This window comes from Rasamsonia emersonii (genome assembly GCF_000968595.1).
Source record: "Rasamsonia emersonii CBS 393.64 chromosome Unknown ctg1118621760160, whole genome shotgun sequence".
Taxonomy (NCBI): domain Eukaryota; kingdom Fungi; phylum Ascomycota; class Eurotiomycetes; order Eurotiales; family Trichocomaceae; genus Rasamsonia; species Rasamsonia emersonii.
In genome coordinates, this window is record NW_013563162.1 from 1 (window position 1) to 15835 (window position 15835).

At 50.5% G+C, this 15835-nt stretch overlaps 6 protein-coding genes across 6 annotated transcripts; 2 read left to right on the plus strand and 4 right to left on the minus strand.

Annotated features, from left to right (window-relative positions):
• Positions 1-469: 469 nt before the first annotated feature.
• T310_4770 (DUF814 domain protein) lies at positions 470-4117 on the minus strand (the record flags this gene model as incomplete). Its single annotated transcript, XM_013472350.1, has 3 exons — positions 470-2318; positions 2358-3940; positions 4016-4117. The coding sequence occupies 3 exons, from the start codon at positions 4115-4117 to the stop codon at positions 470-472; spliced, it is 3534 nt and encodes a 1177-aa protein (XP_013327804.1).
• Positions 4118-5051: 934 nt separating this feature from the next.
• On the minus strand, positions 5052-5739 carry T310_4771 (uncharacterized protein; the record flags this gene model as incomplete). Its single annotated transcript, XM_013472351.1, has 2 exons — positions 5052-5373; positions 5462-5739. The coding sequence occupies 2 exons, from the start codon at positions 5737-5739 to the stop codon at positions 5052-5054; spliced, it is 600 nt and encodes a 199-aa protein (XP_013327805.1).
• A 785-nt stretch (positions 5740-6524) lies between these two features.
• Positions 6525-8484, minus strand: T310_4772 (uncharacterized protein; the record flags this gene model as incomplete). The annotated part of the gene is made up of 2 exons (XM_013472352.1): positions 6525-7804; positions 7857-8484. 2 exons carry the CDS (start codon positions 8482-8484, stop codon positions 6525-6527), a joined length of 1908 nt encoding a protein of 635 aa, XP_013327806.1.
• Positions 8485-9557: 1073 nt separating this feature from the next.
• Positions 9558-10465, plus strand: T310_4773 (60S ribosomal protein L10; the record flags this gene model as incomplete). Its single annotated transcript, XM_013472353.1, has 3 exons — positions 9558-9602; positions 9780-9955; positions 10012-10465. The coding sequence occupies 3 exons, from the start codon at positions 9558-9560 to the stop codon at positions 10463-10465; spliced, it is 675 nt and encodes a 224-aa protein (XP_013327807.1).
• A 452-nt stretch (positions 10466-10917) lies between these two features.
• T310_4774 (Extracellular serine-rich protein) lies at positions 10918-11778 on the minus strand (the record flags this gene model as incomplete). The annotated part of the gene is made up of 3 exons (XM_013472354.1): positions 10918-11158; positions 11235-11344; positions 11404-11778. 3 exons carry the CDS (start codon positions 11776-11778, stop codon positions 10918-10920), a joined length of 726 nt encoding a protein of 241 aa, XP_013327808.1.
• Positions 11779-14785: 3007 nt separating this feature from the next.
• Positions 14786-15618, plus strand: T310_4775 (uncharacterized protein; the record flags this gene model as incomplete). The annotated part of the gene is made up of 2 exons (XM_013472355.1): positions 14786-14804; positions 14906-15618. 2 exons carry the CDS (start codon positions 14786-14788, stop codon positions 15616-15618), a joined length of 732 nt encoding a protein of 243 aa, XP_013327809.1.
• Positions 15619-15835: the final 217 nt, after the last annotated feature.

Here is a 15835-nt window from a genome sequence, read left to right on the forward strand (position 1 = left end):
AAAGCAAAAGCTTTCTAGCAGCCCAATGTCTCATATTCATCATCTTGAAAAGGCCGCGCAGATGGCAATGAATATGAACCTTCTTCTTCGAGATGAAATTAGGACTCTACGAGCTGAGACTGAGCGGAAAAACTAGAAAGAAGGCAAGAAGGCGTGCTATTCTAGGTAATGATACCCTTTTATCTGTACAAGAAGGCCAAAATCGCATTCAGCAGCTTGATACGCAGCTTAATGAGAAGCTTGATGAGCCTACACCTATGCCTCAACGGCGAGCTCCACAACGCTGCAGTGGCTGTGGGACTATTGGACATACCATAAGGAATTGTCCTAATAAATAGCTATATATTCAACTACTAGATAGTCTAATTTAATTGTATTGGTGGTTGAAAAGCTTCAAAATTATAGTGGGTGCGGCGAAAATTCGTCGCTCGGTGGTATTCGTCGCTCGGTGGTTGATTACGTTAATTATTTACTTCTTCTTCCCTCCCTTGCCTCCTTTCTGTTTACTGTCACCTTTTCCTCCTTTCCCTCCTTTACCCTCGCCTTTACCCTCACCTTTACCACCACCGCCGCCAGCACCAGCACCACCACCAGAGACAATCCGCACTTTGCTGACAGGCAGCGTGTTCACAATCTCCACATCCCGCCATGTCTTGAGCAGTTCTGCCTCGCGCGCACGCATCCTCTCCGCCGTCGCGCGGTCCAGGCCGTTGGCAACATCTTCCGCAATCGCCTTCTTGCCCACGCCGGTGCTGCTACCGCTCGCTTCCGCGATCCAGTGGCCTAGGATCTCCTTGACGGCTTTGCCTTTCTTCACGCTGCCCGGTTGCAGTTTGGCGCGGTACTTGTACCGGCCCAGGGCGGCCCAGGGCGCCGAGACGGGGATCGCGAATAGCACTTCGTCTTCCGGCAGTGGGGTGCCGACTAGCGCTGGTAGCCAGGATAGGTCCTCTGCCTCCGCCTTGGCTGTCTCTTCGTCGTAGTCGTCTTCTGCTGCTGCCTCTGCGTGCTGTAATTGTGCGAGGCGTTTGCGTTCGGCTTCCGCGGCGCGGTCGTGCTGTGCCCGCCGACGCTGTTTCTGCGCCTCGAGTTCGGCTTCCCGTTTCGCTTTGGCGGCGGCTGCTTCGGCCGCCTTGCTGGCTTTGGCGTTGGATCCTAGCAACCGGAGGGCGAGCTCGCGCTCTTCCTCGTCCTGGTCCGCGTATTTCTGAGCCGCCTTCTTCGCCTTGCCCTTTTTGCCGCGGACGGATGTGGCAGCAGCAGCGGCTGGGGTTGGTTTTGCTGGTTGTTGTTGTTGATGGGGTGTCGTAGACCCGGAAGGAGTGTTGTCGTCGTTAGTAGTAGAAGGTGGAGGAGTGGGAGTAGTTTCTTTGGTCGATGCGGGCGACTCGAGGGGTTTTCCTTTCTTTAGCAGTCTCCTCTCACGAGCAGAGAGGTATCTCTTGCCTAGTGGGCGCTGTGGAGTGGAGGAGTCAACCGTCTCTGCAACAGAAGTGCCGTCGTCTCCAGTTGCCTCATTGCCCTCGTTCTGGGAGGCGTGTTCTTGCTCGTCTTCGCCATCCGATTTCTCTCCGTCTTGCACGTCGCCTTCCTTCGCGGCGGTTGCTTCTTCAGTGGCTGTTGGACCTTCTGTTTGGAGTGGGTTAGACCTAGGAGCTGCATCGTCTTCATCTTTGTCACTGTCGGAATCTGAGCTTTCGCTCTCTTCTTTGTCGGCTCCTTGATCATTCCCGTCCGCAGTCTGTTCAACAGCTCCATCTATACCCTGATCCTCAGGCGTCTTGGCATCTGCCTCCTGCTGAGACAGGTCCCCAGTCTCAGCCTTAGGAGTCTCATTTGCATCCGTGGCTGGTTCTTTTGCTTCTTCTGGCTCCTGAAGACGGTGTTTTCGATGGTTCGGGATGCTTTCCTTGCTGATCTGGAACATGACTGCGAATCCGAGAACCAGCTGGCTAGGCGCGAGGTAGTTCTTCTCGCCATTGATCACAAAGCCCCCGGTGGCCAGGAGCTCTCCTCTTTCGTTCGTCTTCGACACTTGGTGTGCATGAACCCACCACGCGGGCATCAGTGCCTTCGACTCCCACGCCTTTGAAGTGGCGACCGAAAGACTCCCTGCCTGCGACAGGGTCCCTGGAGGGATTGGTGCATCGGGCGTCCCCTGCCTATTCTTCACAATGACTGGAGTGGCTCCGTCAATATCAGCATGGACGAAAACGTCTCCCTTTTTGAGATAACGTCTGTAAAGGACTTCAGTCTGGTGCGTGTCGCGACCACTGTTTTCTCGATTAGTGGACAGGACGACATGAAACAAATTAGCACTTAGATAGTTGTTTTATACTCACCCCAGAACCAAGTACCCGTCAGAAGAGATGAAGAACATGTACTTCTCAAACCAGAAAGGCTTCCGCGCTGGCCTCAAAATTTGCTTCTCCTGTTTGAGATTACGCTTAAGATCCTCGGTGACTTTCTTTTCCTGACTCTTGAGCGCCTTCTCAGACGACTGGATCGTCTTTTGCTCTTTCACCGCCGCAGCCTTCTTCTGTTCGTAGTACTGGGTAGCATTGGCCCATGGCGATAGACCCAGATCGATATCGATCTCCAGTGTTCGAGAAGGGCGTTGTGCTGCTTCCCGCTTTGCTTCGATATCGCTGTCGTCCTCGGAATCTTCTTCTTCCGAGTCAGAGTCGTAGGCTTCATCTTCATCCTCCTCCGCCTCATACGTGGCTTCTCCTAGGACCAGTGTTATTGTATTCTCGTGAAGTTTCAAAGGAAGCTTGATGATCTTCGCGACCGGGTTGTTTCTGCCCTGCTCCATCTCGATCAGCCGTGCGATTTCCACCCAGTCCATGCCTTGAGCAATAAGTCCGTTGACGGCGTCTATGGTCTCCTGGACCCGATACACGTTGGCCTCGATCGCTTCTGCTTTGCGGATGTGAAGCTCTTGCGCCTGCTTGAGAGCCCCGACGCGCTTCTCATGCTCGATCCTGGCCGCCTCCAGCTTCCTTTTCGCAGCTTCTTCGTGCTCTGTCAGCCGAGATTCTAGCTTCTGCGACTCGATCGACGAGAAATACTCGTCAACTGTGTTGTTGAACCTGTCGAACTCCAAGATCGTGAACCCGGGCTTGCCTTCAAACTGTCGAGGCTTGAAGGGATGAAAGTCTTCGTACAGCAGTTTCTTCTGCTTTGAAGCAGAGGAATCCTCCCAGGCTTGCTGCTCCGCCGACTTGCCGTCGTCCTTTGCCACTATATACCCTGGATGTTTATCGCCCACAGAAAGCTGTTTCCTGATTGTATCGGCTTCCTCCAACACCTCCATGACCTTTTCGAGAAGATGCTGGTCCTCCAGGACCTGCTCAGGGCGTATGTCGGAATCAAGCTCTCTGCCCGCAATCGCATGGTCCAGCAGCAGCGGGGGAAATTCTGGGAAGCCCTGCGACAATGCCTTCCTCAAATAATCTCCCTGCTTCTTTTTCGTCTTCTTGGGCGCAGTCTCCGCAGCTTCCGCCTCGATCGCCTTTTGTAGCGTCTGTTTCAACCGCTCCTGAGATAACTCAGGAACTCCATGGTAATTCTGCTTATTTGTGACCGTATAGTTCAATCCGACCTTGACTTCCTCCTGATCGCCACCGGCAGGCACCTGGCGGAAGAGCGCGACGATCTTGTAATCACCGTCCGTGAGAATGATGTTACCGCCGGCGAAGAATTCGAGAAACAAGTGGTAAAGGCCATCGCTGAAGACAATGTCGATGATTCTATCGGTCCCGATCTGAGAAACGGAAGTCACCCGTCTCGTCTTGAGGAACTTGCGCAAGCGACTCACGAAGCCGGAGGGCGCGCTCGCGGTGGTGCGCGAATACTCGGTGAGATGACATCGGAAACCGGAGTCGACAATGAACTGTCTGCGATGGTCCGGTTTGGCAAGTTTGAAGAGGAAGATGCGCTAGTTAACCCGGGGGTGTTAAGTCAGCGATTGTAAACCTAGTATAAACACGAATTTACCAGGGACGTTCCTTACCGAAGAAAGATCGTAGATATTCGAGACGCGCAGGCCGGTCAGCGCGGCGTTGAGCTCGAGGGAGATGACCTTGACATCCAAAGACGAAAACCTCTGCTTCATCCTTGGATATCGTCTATTTTCCTCCCGATCCGTCCTCTGTCTGTCTTCTTTCTCTGTCTTTTTTTTGTCCCCACGCAAGTTGTTCCTTTTCCGAAAAAACGCGACAATTGCACCTTGAAAGCAGGAGGGACAGGAAGGTCAGTATTGGTGCCAGAGGGAGAGAAAGATGTCCTTTCTATTCCTCTGTCAACATTGAATGATTGGAAAAGCTGGCAAGAGAGAGGGACAGGGAGAGATGGCTACTGCAGTGCAAGAGAGGAGGGGAGACCACCCTCAGTTGTTCCTCCGTGACGTATGCGGGGCGGAGCGGACTTTTTGGTGGGTGGATTTGGTTATAAATCAGACGACCGCGTCTAATTAATTAATTAAGCATCTATTTCTATGCAACGTAAGGACTTCATCAGTAGAACAATTATGGTCTGCAAAATATGAATTTTTCACTTTCGTTTTCAGAGTCCCATTGTCAAAATAGGTGGAAAGTTTATGGGCAGGTTTCTGCGTGATCGCTAAAAAAGAATCCACTATCACCGAATGTTTGCTCAACTCCTTGATTCTTGCAGGTTCAACAGAGCATGGATCGAAAAAGACAATCGATCATAAAGGCCGTATCTTTGAATTCTGACCTCGTGCTTTTACCTAGCATGAAAAAAAAACAAACACACACACACACACACTGTAACTCTATGGATCATGAGATAACTCCCCTTCACTAGCAAAGAGGACACAGAAACATTCAACCATGGGCTATCAGAATGAAATAATGACAGCAAACATATTAAAAAGAAAATCGCGCCAAGCCCAGCTTTTCTCGCCCAAAAGAATAAAAAATGGGAATTAATGGAGTCTTTCAACAAGCGATGCGCAATGAAAAAAACAAGACTGAACAAACACTCCCTGATTTCCCCGAACAGAAGAGAAATCCCGGTAAGGGACGCTACAGTCCCTGCCGTAAACCCTCGGCCAGTCTCCGCTTTCCAAACTCCCATGCATTCAGCAGACCCTGCTCGGACAGGTCGATGCTCTTCATGTTGGGCACGTCAGGGGCCGGGGCGCGGCTGACCCGCGAAGCGATCAGGACGGGGTCGGTCTCGAGAATGATGCCGTCGTCGATGATCTCGTCCACGGCAAGGGCAACCAGGTCATAGTTTTCGACAATCGTCCGTTTATCCGTTGCGCCTCTGTTTTGACAGGAATCCGAGTCAGTGAGGGAATTCAGACAGATAATATACAATGAAACGTGGAAAGCAGGCAACGCACTTGAACAAAATGCCCAAAGTATCCCGCAACGACAGCACGACGTTATACAGCAAAACTTCGTTCTCCTCCGCGCTGCCCACCACGTACAGCATCACATCGCTCTCGACTTTGAACACGACAACCCGGTTGTCGTACAGGATCACGTCGCTTGTCGACTTGTTCGTCTTCTCCATCAGGCCCTTCTCGAAGGCCTTCTGCTCCTTGACGGTCGGATAGGGGTTCGCGCCGGGGTAATTGGTCGCGTTGGGTGCTGTGCCCGCCGGCGGGTGCGGTGGTGAGTAGTATTTGGCGAAGATGCGGGAGTGGTCATCGGTGGACATGATCAGCACCGCATTGACGGCGAAGAGGGAGAGCGGACCGGGCATGGTGGGCAACGTAGAAACCGGTGTATCTTTCCTTCGAGGCCTTCTCTCCTGCTTGTGGCAGAATGCCCGGTGGTGATGTCTGGATGGGTGATGTCTGTCTCCGACGGGACTTCGCAGCGTGGCCGATCCCGCTTGGGCGAAGATGGTTGGTCGGCTGGCTGGCTGTCTGCGGATGCGCCCCAACGTTGTTCCGGAGAAGCAACACAACTCCAACAAAGATCGAGTTTAAGAATGCTACATGATATCAAGACTACAGAGAAGCAGGATAATCAAAGCTAGTAATCAGAAATCCAATTTATTTAGATCATTCTCCTAGAAACTACTTTGACAGCATAACTCACAAACAGGTTACCTCAAGCAATCCCAATTGCAGATCCTCATAGAGCAGAGATAAATTGATATCAATTGCAAGGAAGATAGTAGCTTGTAGCTACCGCCAGCCTCATCACGGCTGTAGCCCAAGACCCGTCGTATTGGCCGGTGACAAGTTCTCACCGCCAGAGGCTTCCAATCCAATCGGGGAGTAAACAATAAAGTTTATCATACATCACACAAGGCGCAGAAAGAGAAGACGAGAACATTAAAAACAGATAACACATGAGATCAATGGGTATTTAACAGATCGAAGAGAAAAAAAAATCCTCAATTCGCACCTTCAGACAGACAGAATAGACCGATAAATAACGGCGGCATTACACATAAGCTGAAATGATGTTCTCGTGACATGGCAAGGAAATATTAAAAAACACTAACACGCAGAAATAGCAAAAATATCGAAATCAAGATCAGGAGTGGACACTCTCGTCCTCTTTAGCACGGCCGAACCAGGGGATCCAGCTATTGCGATTGGCCTTTTTCTTGGCAGCCTCGTCTTCTTCCTGGTTCTCTTGGACCAGTCGCAGCGGCCGCAGCTTGTTCTGCATCATCACGGCACCCGTGTAGTTGGTCATGCCACTGCTGTTGCGGCTGGGGGGAGTCGAAACAGCTCCCGTCGAGCTGACTTCGGCATTGGCATCGCTGGAGACACTGTCAGAGCTACTGAGTCTCTTGCGCTCGGGCTGGCTGCTCTGAGATGGAGCACGCCTGCCAGCGCCGACGCCCGAGATGTAGTTGGAGCCGAAGATGCCACTCTGTCGGGAGCCCGGTCCCATGGTGGTCGGACTCATGGGCCCGCCAGAAGCACTGCGAGCGCTCGAAGGCCCACGGTACATCTGACCGACGACCGCGGCCGCCGTCCCGTCGGTGGGTTGGTCGGAGCGAGTCCTGCGGTGGGCTCGGATAGACGGGGCGCGAGTCAGAGGAATGCTAGGAGCCGTCTCCGGATTCTCAAACGCAGAGGGAGCCGAGGTGGGCGCCTGCATGACGCTGGACGGGCGGGGTTTAGGCCGAGGGCGGTTTGTTGTTTGACCCGTCACGACCGATTTGGCTCGCTGCAGAAGGGTGGAAGATTGGCCATCTTTCTCAGGAGGGGCTGGTGGAAGTTCCTTGTCGGTCTTTGAGGTAGTGGTGGTGGGGGCCGGATTCTCATTCTTGTCCAGAATCTTTTCGAAGCCTTCGTGCTGCAGGAGACGGCCAATAATTCTCTCGATGTACAGAGTCAGGGCCTTGTTCTGGTCCTTGAGATTCCTGATCTCTGCCTCCAGTTTGCGGATCTCCGCCGCGCTCCCTTCACCCACCGACTCGAGCTCATCCGCCAGAGAACTTTGGCGGCCTTGGGAACCTCCTGGGGCAGCATTGTGTAGGAAATCGCCTTTCGTAAAATCACCGTTCAACGTCTTCTCGCTCAGCAGCAGCTGGTAGCTCTCGTTGTCTTCCATCAAACGAGCATTGGCCATCCGGGCCTCCAGGAGTTCTCGTTCCAGCTCCTGCTGGCGACCGCCGCCCTTGTTCTCCAACTCCACGAGCTTGATCTGCGATTCTGCCAGTTCCAGCCGTAGAGATTCAATCAACTTGTCTTTTTGTAAGAGTAATTGCGAGTTGTTCCGGGAAGGGCTGCGCTCTAGCTGAGAGGAAGGAGCAAATTGTCCGTTGTCAACGTCTGGAGAGGATCGACTGCGAAAGCTGGCTACACAGAGGATCAGCACGAGGGATATTCGGCGAAGCTCTGGGAAACTTACATGATCGAGAAACATTTTTATCACCCTCTGTGTTCGCCCGCTCCTTCTGGGCAAGAGACTCCTTCAGGCGTTGGATAGTCGCCTGCAGCTCTTCCTCCCGACTCGCCTGCTGTTCCTTGTCCTGCAACATAGCATTACGCTCCCGCTCGTGCGCTTGCTCCAGGTCACGCAGCTGGCGAGCATGCTCCCGGATTTCCGCATTCAAGGCTTCAATCTTGCTGTCCTTCTCATGAGCCTGGTCCTCGAGCCTTGTTTGTTCTGCAATCGCCTCATCCAGGCGCACCTGGAGGACCTCGAGCTGCTTCCGATACTCCTCCGAAGCGCTTTCAGCCTTCTGCAACTGCTCCTTCAACTCCTCGATGAGGGCGGCATTCTGTGCCCGCGCTTCCTCGTCGGACGAGTCATTATTCGTGACCTTGGGAACACTGGACACGCTGAGATTCGATCGACCAGGCTTCCGGGCTGCTGCACGAGCCGACACTGGCGAAGCGCGACCGGATGGGGTTCGTTGAAGGCCGTTGGTGGACTTGGATGGACTTCGGGAGTGTGTGCCAGGACTGTCACCGGTGGAAGACCGGGAGCTGGTCCCATTTGTTCCAGTCCCGGGTTTCTTGGGTGTCGCAGACATGTCGAGAGACACCGAGGGTGATTGCTCTAACGACACGTCCGGGTTCGATCACAACCTGCGTATCTGGAGTGTTGAAGTGGATGACCTGGGACTATGGTGTTGAAGGCGGACTCGTGGCGATGATCGACCCCTGTGGCTCGAGGCGGTGACAAGGCACTAAATTCGGCTCGACAACACAATTGGCTGAGTGATGCGTTGGCCGCAAAACGATTCTCGAATGTGAGAGATCAGCTTGGAAACGATGAAAGAGAACACGAAGGTTGGCGACGACAGAAGGGGCTGTTTATAATTTTATTACTCGGGCCGCTGAGGTGGCCGGCGACAACGTCTAATAGTAGCCAAACGCGTTGTTTCCGCATGCACGGGCTTGGGACGGCCATACAGAGTTACAGACAGGATGCTGTCCCTGTGCTGCATCCGTAGCCGGATTCCAATGAGAAGGGGTTCTTATTGGATGTGACTCTCAATAACCTACTGCGTGGACCGGTAATATTTCTTATTATTAGCATCCTACAGGGCCGTTTATGCATTTCATTCCCCAGGGAACGGCAAGGGAACGGTCTCCGGGGGACCCAAGCCGCATCCACCAGCGGTCATTGGGATCGACCATGCTGACACCAGGCCAGCGATGCTTCCACGCTCCGCCACGGCCAGCAGTGGCACTCCTTTGTTCCTTTAATATCTTCTTTGTGCCTCACGAGTGGATCGTGATGATGGCACTGCCCCTTTGAGCGGCGGGCCTGAAACAGGCAGGCTGCCAGCATGACGCACGATTCGTACGAGCTGATTACTAAGGTCGAGTCACCTGACTTGGGCAAACAGTGCAAACAGCAGACCCAAAACGGCATCCGATGGAGAAACGTTTTCCCGCGTCCCGCTGAGTAAGCACAGCACAACGGGTCGTCGCTTAGGGTTTAGGGCTTTGCCACAATACGCGATTAGCGGCTTGCTTTGAAATCAAACTGGGGCAGACCTGCCAGTGACTTCAACCCTCCCGGCCGTCGTCCATCTTTCCATCTCCAACTCCCGTCGACCGTTCGCAGGAAGTGCAGTTTCCATTTCCAGCCGTCAAGATGGCCCGTCGTCCTGCGAGGTGCTACCGCTACTGCAAGAACAAGGTGCGTCTGGCGTGTTTCACGTGTGGTGTTTTTTGATTTTCTCCCATTTGGAGTTGAGGATTGTGGGGATACACCCGGGAACCAGCACGCCCATGTCCAGACGACTTGCTCCTCGAATTTATAATAACTGAACGAGTTATCGTGAACGAATTCGATCGAGATACTGACTGTGTCTAGCCCTACCCTAAGTCGCGGTTCAACCGCGGTGTCCCCGACCCGAAGATCCGTATCTATGACCTGGGTCGGAAGAAGGCCAGCGTCGATGACTTCCCTCTGTGCGTGCACATGGTCTCGAACGAGTACGAGCAGCTGTCCTCTGAGGCTCTCGAAGCTGCCCGTATCTGCGCCAACAAGTATGTCTTGGATTGTATCAATGTCAATTTTTTTTTACATTACTAATACACTGCAGGTACCTGGTGAAGATGGCCGGTAAGGAAGGTTTCCACCTTCGTGTCCGTGCCCACCCCTTCCACGTCGTGCGGATCAACAAGATGTTATCGTGCGCCGGTGCCGATCGTCTCCAGACCGGTATGCGTGGTGCCTTCGGCAAGCCCAACGGCTCCGTGGCTCGTGTGCACATCGGCCAGATCCTTCTGTCCGTCCGCACCCGTGACGCCAACCGTGCGATCGCCGTCGAGGCTCTGCGCCGCTCCATGTACAAGTTCCCTGGTCGCCAAAAGGTCATTGTGTCGAAGAACTGGGGCTTCACGCCTCTGCGCCGTGAGGAGTACGTCAAGCTGCGCCAGGAGGGCCGTGTCAAGAACGACGGTGCCTACGTGCAGTTCCACCGCCAGCACGGCCTGATTGAGGAGAACATCAAGCGCTTCCCTGAGGCGTACGAAAACGTTTCTCAGGAGGCATAAATGAAATGACGGTTTTTGATGTTTTTCCACGGGCGGAGTTGTACTGGTTCGGTCTGAGGTAGTTGGATTATATCGGGGTTTCTACTAGGAAATCGAATTTGTATCTACTATGAATGCAATCTACCCAGACGGCTACACTCCTGAAATAGCTGCACTCGAAGTATGCAGATAGTCAGATTGACCCGTAGGATATGCCGTCAGGCCGGAAGCATACATTCTCGTGGCCTGTCAATATGCTAGAGAATAAACGACCGACTACACACGCTGATCAATAGTACGTCAAGTCACAAGTATATGATATCAGTTATCACTGTACTTGGACCCTCAATAAGCAGTCAATGAAGAATAACATAATCTAAATACACCTCCCGCTTCAGCTAGAATAACTCTCTCCTCCTCCTACCCATATGTCATCCTCTATCCATCTACATTCCCACCATTGTCGGTCTTAACTACACCGTCACCGCCGCCAACACACTAACAATCACAGCCAGCCAGTTCCTATCACCATTCAACCCATCCGAAGCAGCATTCACTGATGGACTCGCCGCCGGCGCCGCCGATGACGACGACGACGACGATCCCGGATTCGCACTCTGGCTAAGAACCCCTCCCTGGACCGTCGGCGGCGACACACTGGTACCCGTATTCGTGGCAGCAGCTTTGTATGCGCTGAGGGTGTTACCGGAGGACCTGGAGGGAGTAACACAATTAGCAAGATCGGAAAAATAATAATAAAAAGAAAGATGTAAGGTGAGGGTAGACATACGGCGGATTAATCACCATCGCCATACCAGCCTGGCAGTGCGAGAGCTCCGTCTGCGAACAGTATAGCCAGATGGGGGTTGTGTCGTTGATGGTTATTGTGAACATTGTGCTCTATAGAGTACGACATAAATCAGTATCATCTATATGCATAGGGATAGTGATATACTAACAGCAACACCATCCCTACTCGGCACAAACCCACTGAATATGCCTCCTTCCCCACCATTAATCGGCGTACAAGGCTTATCAAAACTCGACTGCACAACCGAGTGGTTGAGCGGATAAAAGTGGAAGTTGACTTTGTCGCCGACGGCGGCCGTCAGAGTGTCGGGCGTGAAGGTGAGGCCGTTTTGCCCGACGGCGACGTCGTGGACGGTCGTATTCGCTTTAGTATTTGGAGAAGATGCGGGAGAAGAAGTTGTGCTGGTGGTGGTGGTGGTGGTGGTTGAGGAACTACCACTATCTCCGTATCCGTATTGGGCGTGGATGGTTGGTGAAAGGGAGAGGAGGGAGAGGAGGAAGAAAGTGGATTTCCGGATGGGCATGGTGGTGAGTGGTATGATGGCAATTGAATTTGGCTGTCTGTGTCCTGTATTGTCGTCGATTGTGGAGTATATATAGTATCGATAGGTGTAGACGTTATATAAGATCAGTCGTCTATGTGAAAATACGAAGAGGATAATCAATGAGTTGTTGAACAAGCTGAGTATAAATAATGATAATTATAACGATGAAAGTGTCAGTATGTCTGTCCTCTGATCCATTCAGTGAGGAAATTCTATACGATATCTACTACCCCAATACGGTATATCGAGAATACCTAATCGAGACATATTGTATGTTTCGCTTCCCTAGGCACTCAGCACTCAGGACAACACTCAATACAGCAATACGCTGGCAATCTAGCAGTTTGATACGCACAGCATCAGATATAGTTAGTACAATTCCATTTCTACGATGAGTAGAGGCTAGAATATGTCCCAGAGTAGGTCCAAGCGCATCGCATAGCATAGCATAGCATGCCATACCTAGCTAGGTAGGTAGTTATGATCGTACGGAGTATCACATCAGATAAACGAAATGCCGGTTCAATCTCGACCCAAATCCTGGGGCTGAGCTTATCCCCCAGCGTCCACATCGCCACATCACTACCTGCCTAGGTAGGTATATAGCCTAGCGGACGATCCATCGTGTATACGGTAGTTGACAGATAGCACGGACCTCTTCTTACTCGTTTAGGGCAAACGATGAAAGTAAAATGATGATGTCTGTGAGTCTGTCTTCTACCTGACATTCTAGGTAATAACTACTCTACTCTGTTTACGGCTAGAGTCCTGACATAGGATGTATCATTGTTTCTGGCTATCGAATCGAAGCTTAGGTGTGTATATACCAGGCACGCACGTACGATCATGTAGGCTGTGGTATGTATGCATGGTATGGCCTGGCATAAGCTTACTCTATACATCTACAAGGCTTACAGGTTTTCTTCGCTACACTGTTATTATCTACTTTCCAGACAGACATCCTAACAATATCCAATTCTTTAACTATCCCTTTTGCAGAATTGTCCCAATATCCATTGCTAATTAATACCTACTCACACACCTAAGAAACTTTTTGTTTTTAATTCCTGACAAAAGCACGTGGCAGTGCGCAATAATACATAAAGAAATTAAGTTGACAGATGACAGATGACAAATAGCTAGACGGAAGCCCCAGGAAAGACAAATACAAAGACAGAAAGTTAAAAAAAAATTTCCCCCACAAGAATTATTAAAATAGAGTTGGCAGGTGTAAATAAGGTGCCATCTGTAGATAGACTATTTCTGCTTACTTCCCATTTCCAGTATATGCGCTTCTTGGCTTACGGTTATTATCGGGTGTGTACTGACATTGACACTGAGCCTGGTATTTTTATTATTGGAGTCGATAATTTCTTTTTGTGATTGTGTATTAATTATTATTGGCTAAACTAAATTATGGATATGGATATAGGTATCTTCTTTCAAAATCACAGGGACCTGTTATTATTCTGTATACAGTGAACTTCTTCCCGTCTGTCAGTGCAGGGTAATTCAAAATCGTATAGACATCTGTATTTTTTTTATATTACTGGATAAGACGGTTAGAGATTCTGCTTACAGTCAAATAAAAAAATATTTATATTTCGCTGGAATAGACGACATGTATGACAAGGAGAGCCGGATGGGAGCAAAGAAAGGAAAAAGAAACCGCGAATTTTATTAGAATATTCCCCGTCTAAAACCCACCATCCATCAAAAGCCAAATATTACAGTAATCCCTTCCACATCTGAAAGAAAGAAAGAAAGAAAGAAAGACGCACAGACAGACCTAGTCCAGTAATAACAGTACAGTACGGCGTACAGAGAGTCAGTCAGTCAGCCCAAGTCCCAACGTGGCTGTGCAGATGAACGACAACCCGTTCCAGAAACAGCCCGCCAATATTATTAATACATATTTTGCATTCATGTCGATCTGACCGCAGAACTATTAATACAGTACAATCTATTTATTCTACTTCTCGCGTAATACCTAAAGTGGAAAGACTGCTCACGGACAGGGATGGAGATATATACATACACCTACCTGATTAGGTATGTAGGTTCATAGAAATAAAAAGCTTATTATTATCAGCATTATTACCTTCCCTGCAAATATGATCAGATACCCTACCTAGGTACGGGTAAGATGGAGTGGCTATGCAGCCGATTAGGCCAGCTTGCTTATGATATTCCAAAGTTATGTAGGTAGGTAGGTACATACATGCCCGCGCAGGTCAAGAATATTATTATTTATCATTCTCGGCAGATATATCCCCTGTCATGCTACGTAGATCCGCTTGTCTATCGGTCAAGCAAGCTGACCTATGGCATCTGTATCTACCTAGCAACCTAATACGCGTACTGGGCTGTGCAGATGCAGTGCATGTTCATGTTCATGTCATACTAGTTGGATCTACGTAGATAAGATTGCTTTTTTTTTTTGCTTTTGCACTGACTTGATCTGGCATATCCTTTCCTTCCTTTTCCAGGGATGTATCCCTTTCTGTCCTACATGATCAAAAAAGGAAGTTCGTAACTGGACTGGACTGGACTGGTTGGTACTGACGACGACGACGATGATGACGATGATGATGACGCATGTCCTGTATGCACAGTACATACGTATGCAATCAGTCAATCAGTTAGTCAGTCGATGAATCCGATTCATAGCTGCTTGCAGATTGTGTTACCTCGTCTGGACTGCCTAGTAGGTAGGCAGGTAGGTAAGTAGGTTAGGCGGTTGTTTGTGTTTATAATCATAACTATTTATAAAGACTCCTTCCTGGGAGGAGGCATATTCACCTTTTTCTCTTCTCTTCTCTTCTCTTACTCTTCTTCTTTCCATTCTCTCTTTTTTTCCCGAAAAGAAAAAGTATCGACGTAGTAGTGTTTCTCTTCTGACTATTTTTGTCTCGATTTGACGTTGTTCACTTCTCTTTGTCGTTCTTCCTATAGATTATATATAAGATATATTCAGTCTTGCAAGATGGGCATACTTAGCTCAGGTATGTCATTCCAACACACTGCAACAGCAAGTGATACCATACGTAGGATACGATATAGCATGTACCTGGACAGAGTTAACTAATCATCTTGATGTCTTCAGCAAGACTCGCCCTGCTACAAGCAATAGGCCTGGTCGCACTCGCATCATCATCACCACCACCACAATCCCATCCATCAATCCCAACAACAGACTCCATATCCTCCAGCTCGACAGACCTCACCAAACGCCACCTCTCCTACACAACACTCAACACCTACCGCAAAGCCCACGGCATAATCATGGCCCTCTGCTTCGCCGTGCTCTTCCCCGCCTTCGCACTAACACTCTACATGGTGCCCTACTCCAAGACCGCCTCGCGCATCCACGCCCCGCTGCAGCTGCTCACGCTCGCGCTCGCTATTACCGGCCTGGGCCTGGGCATCCAGATCGCGCAGTCGTTCCATCTTTTGCACGAGGAGCACCCTGTCATCGGCCTCGTTGTTGTCGTGTACATGGTTGCTTGTCAGCCGCTGATGGGGTATTTGCAGCATCGGCATTTTGTGAAGCGGCGCAATAGCAGCGTATTTGGGCATTTACATCGCTGGATTGGGCGCGCGATGCTCGTCCTTGGTGTCGTCAATGGTGGGTTGGGGTTGAAGATAGCTAGGAAGGAGGCCGGGGACCAGGGCGCTTCTCGAGGAGTGGTGATTGCGTACGGAGTCGTCGCTGGCGTCGTGGGTGTTGTTTATCTGGTTGTTGTCTTGGGAAGCAACTTTGTCAAGTCGAGGAGGTCGGCTGGTAGTAAGGAGAAGCATACTGCTTCGTCGGCGTGAGATGAGACAGTGACGTCCATATGGATTATAGCATAGTGGACTTTACATAACGAGATAGATTGCTCGACTCGGCAGGACTGGTGTATAGAAGGATAGTGAGGAGATGGTAATCTGACTGACTATGATTTATTTCTGAACTATATCTGATTCTCAACGCGAATAGATTATATTTACTACCCACAAATGAATACTCGAATCGCTTTATGTCCGTGTAACA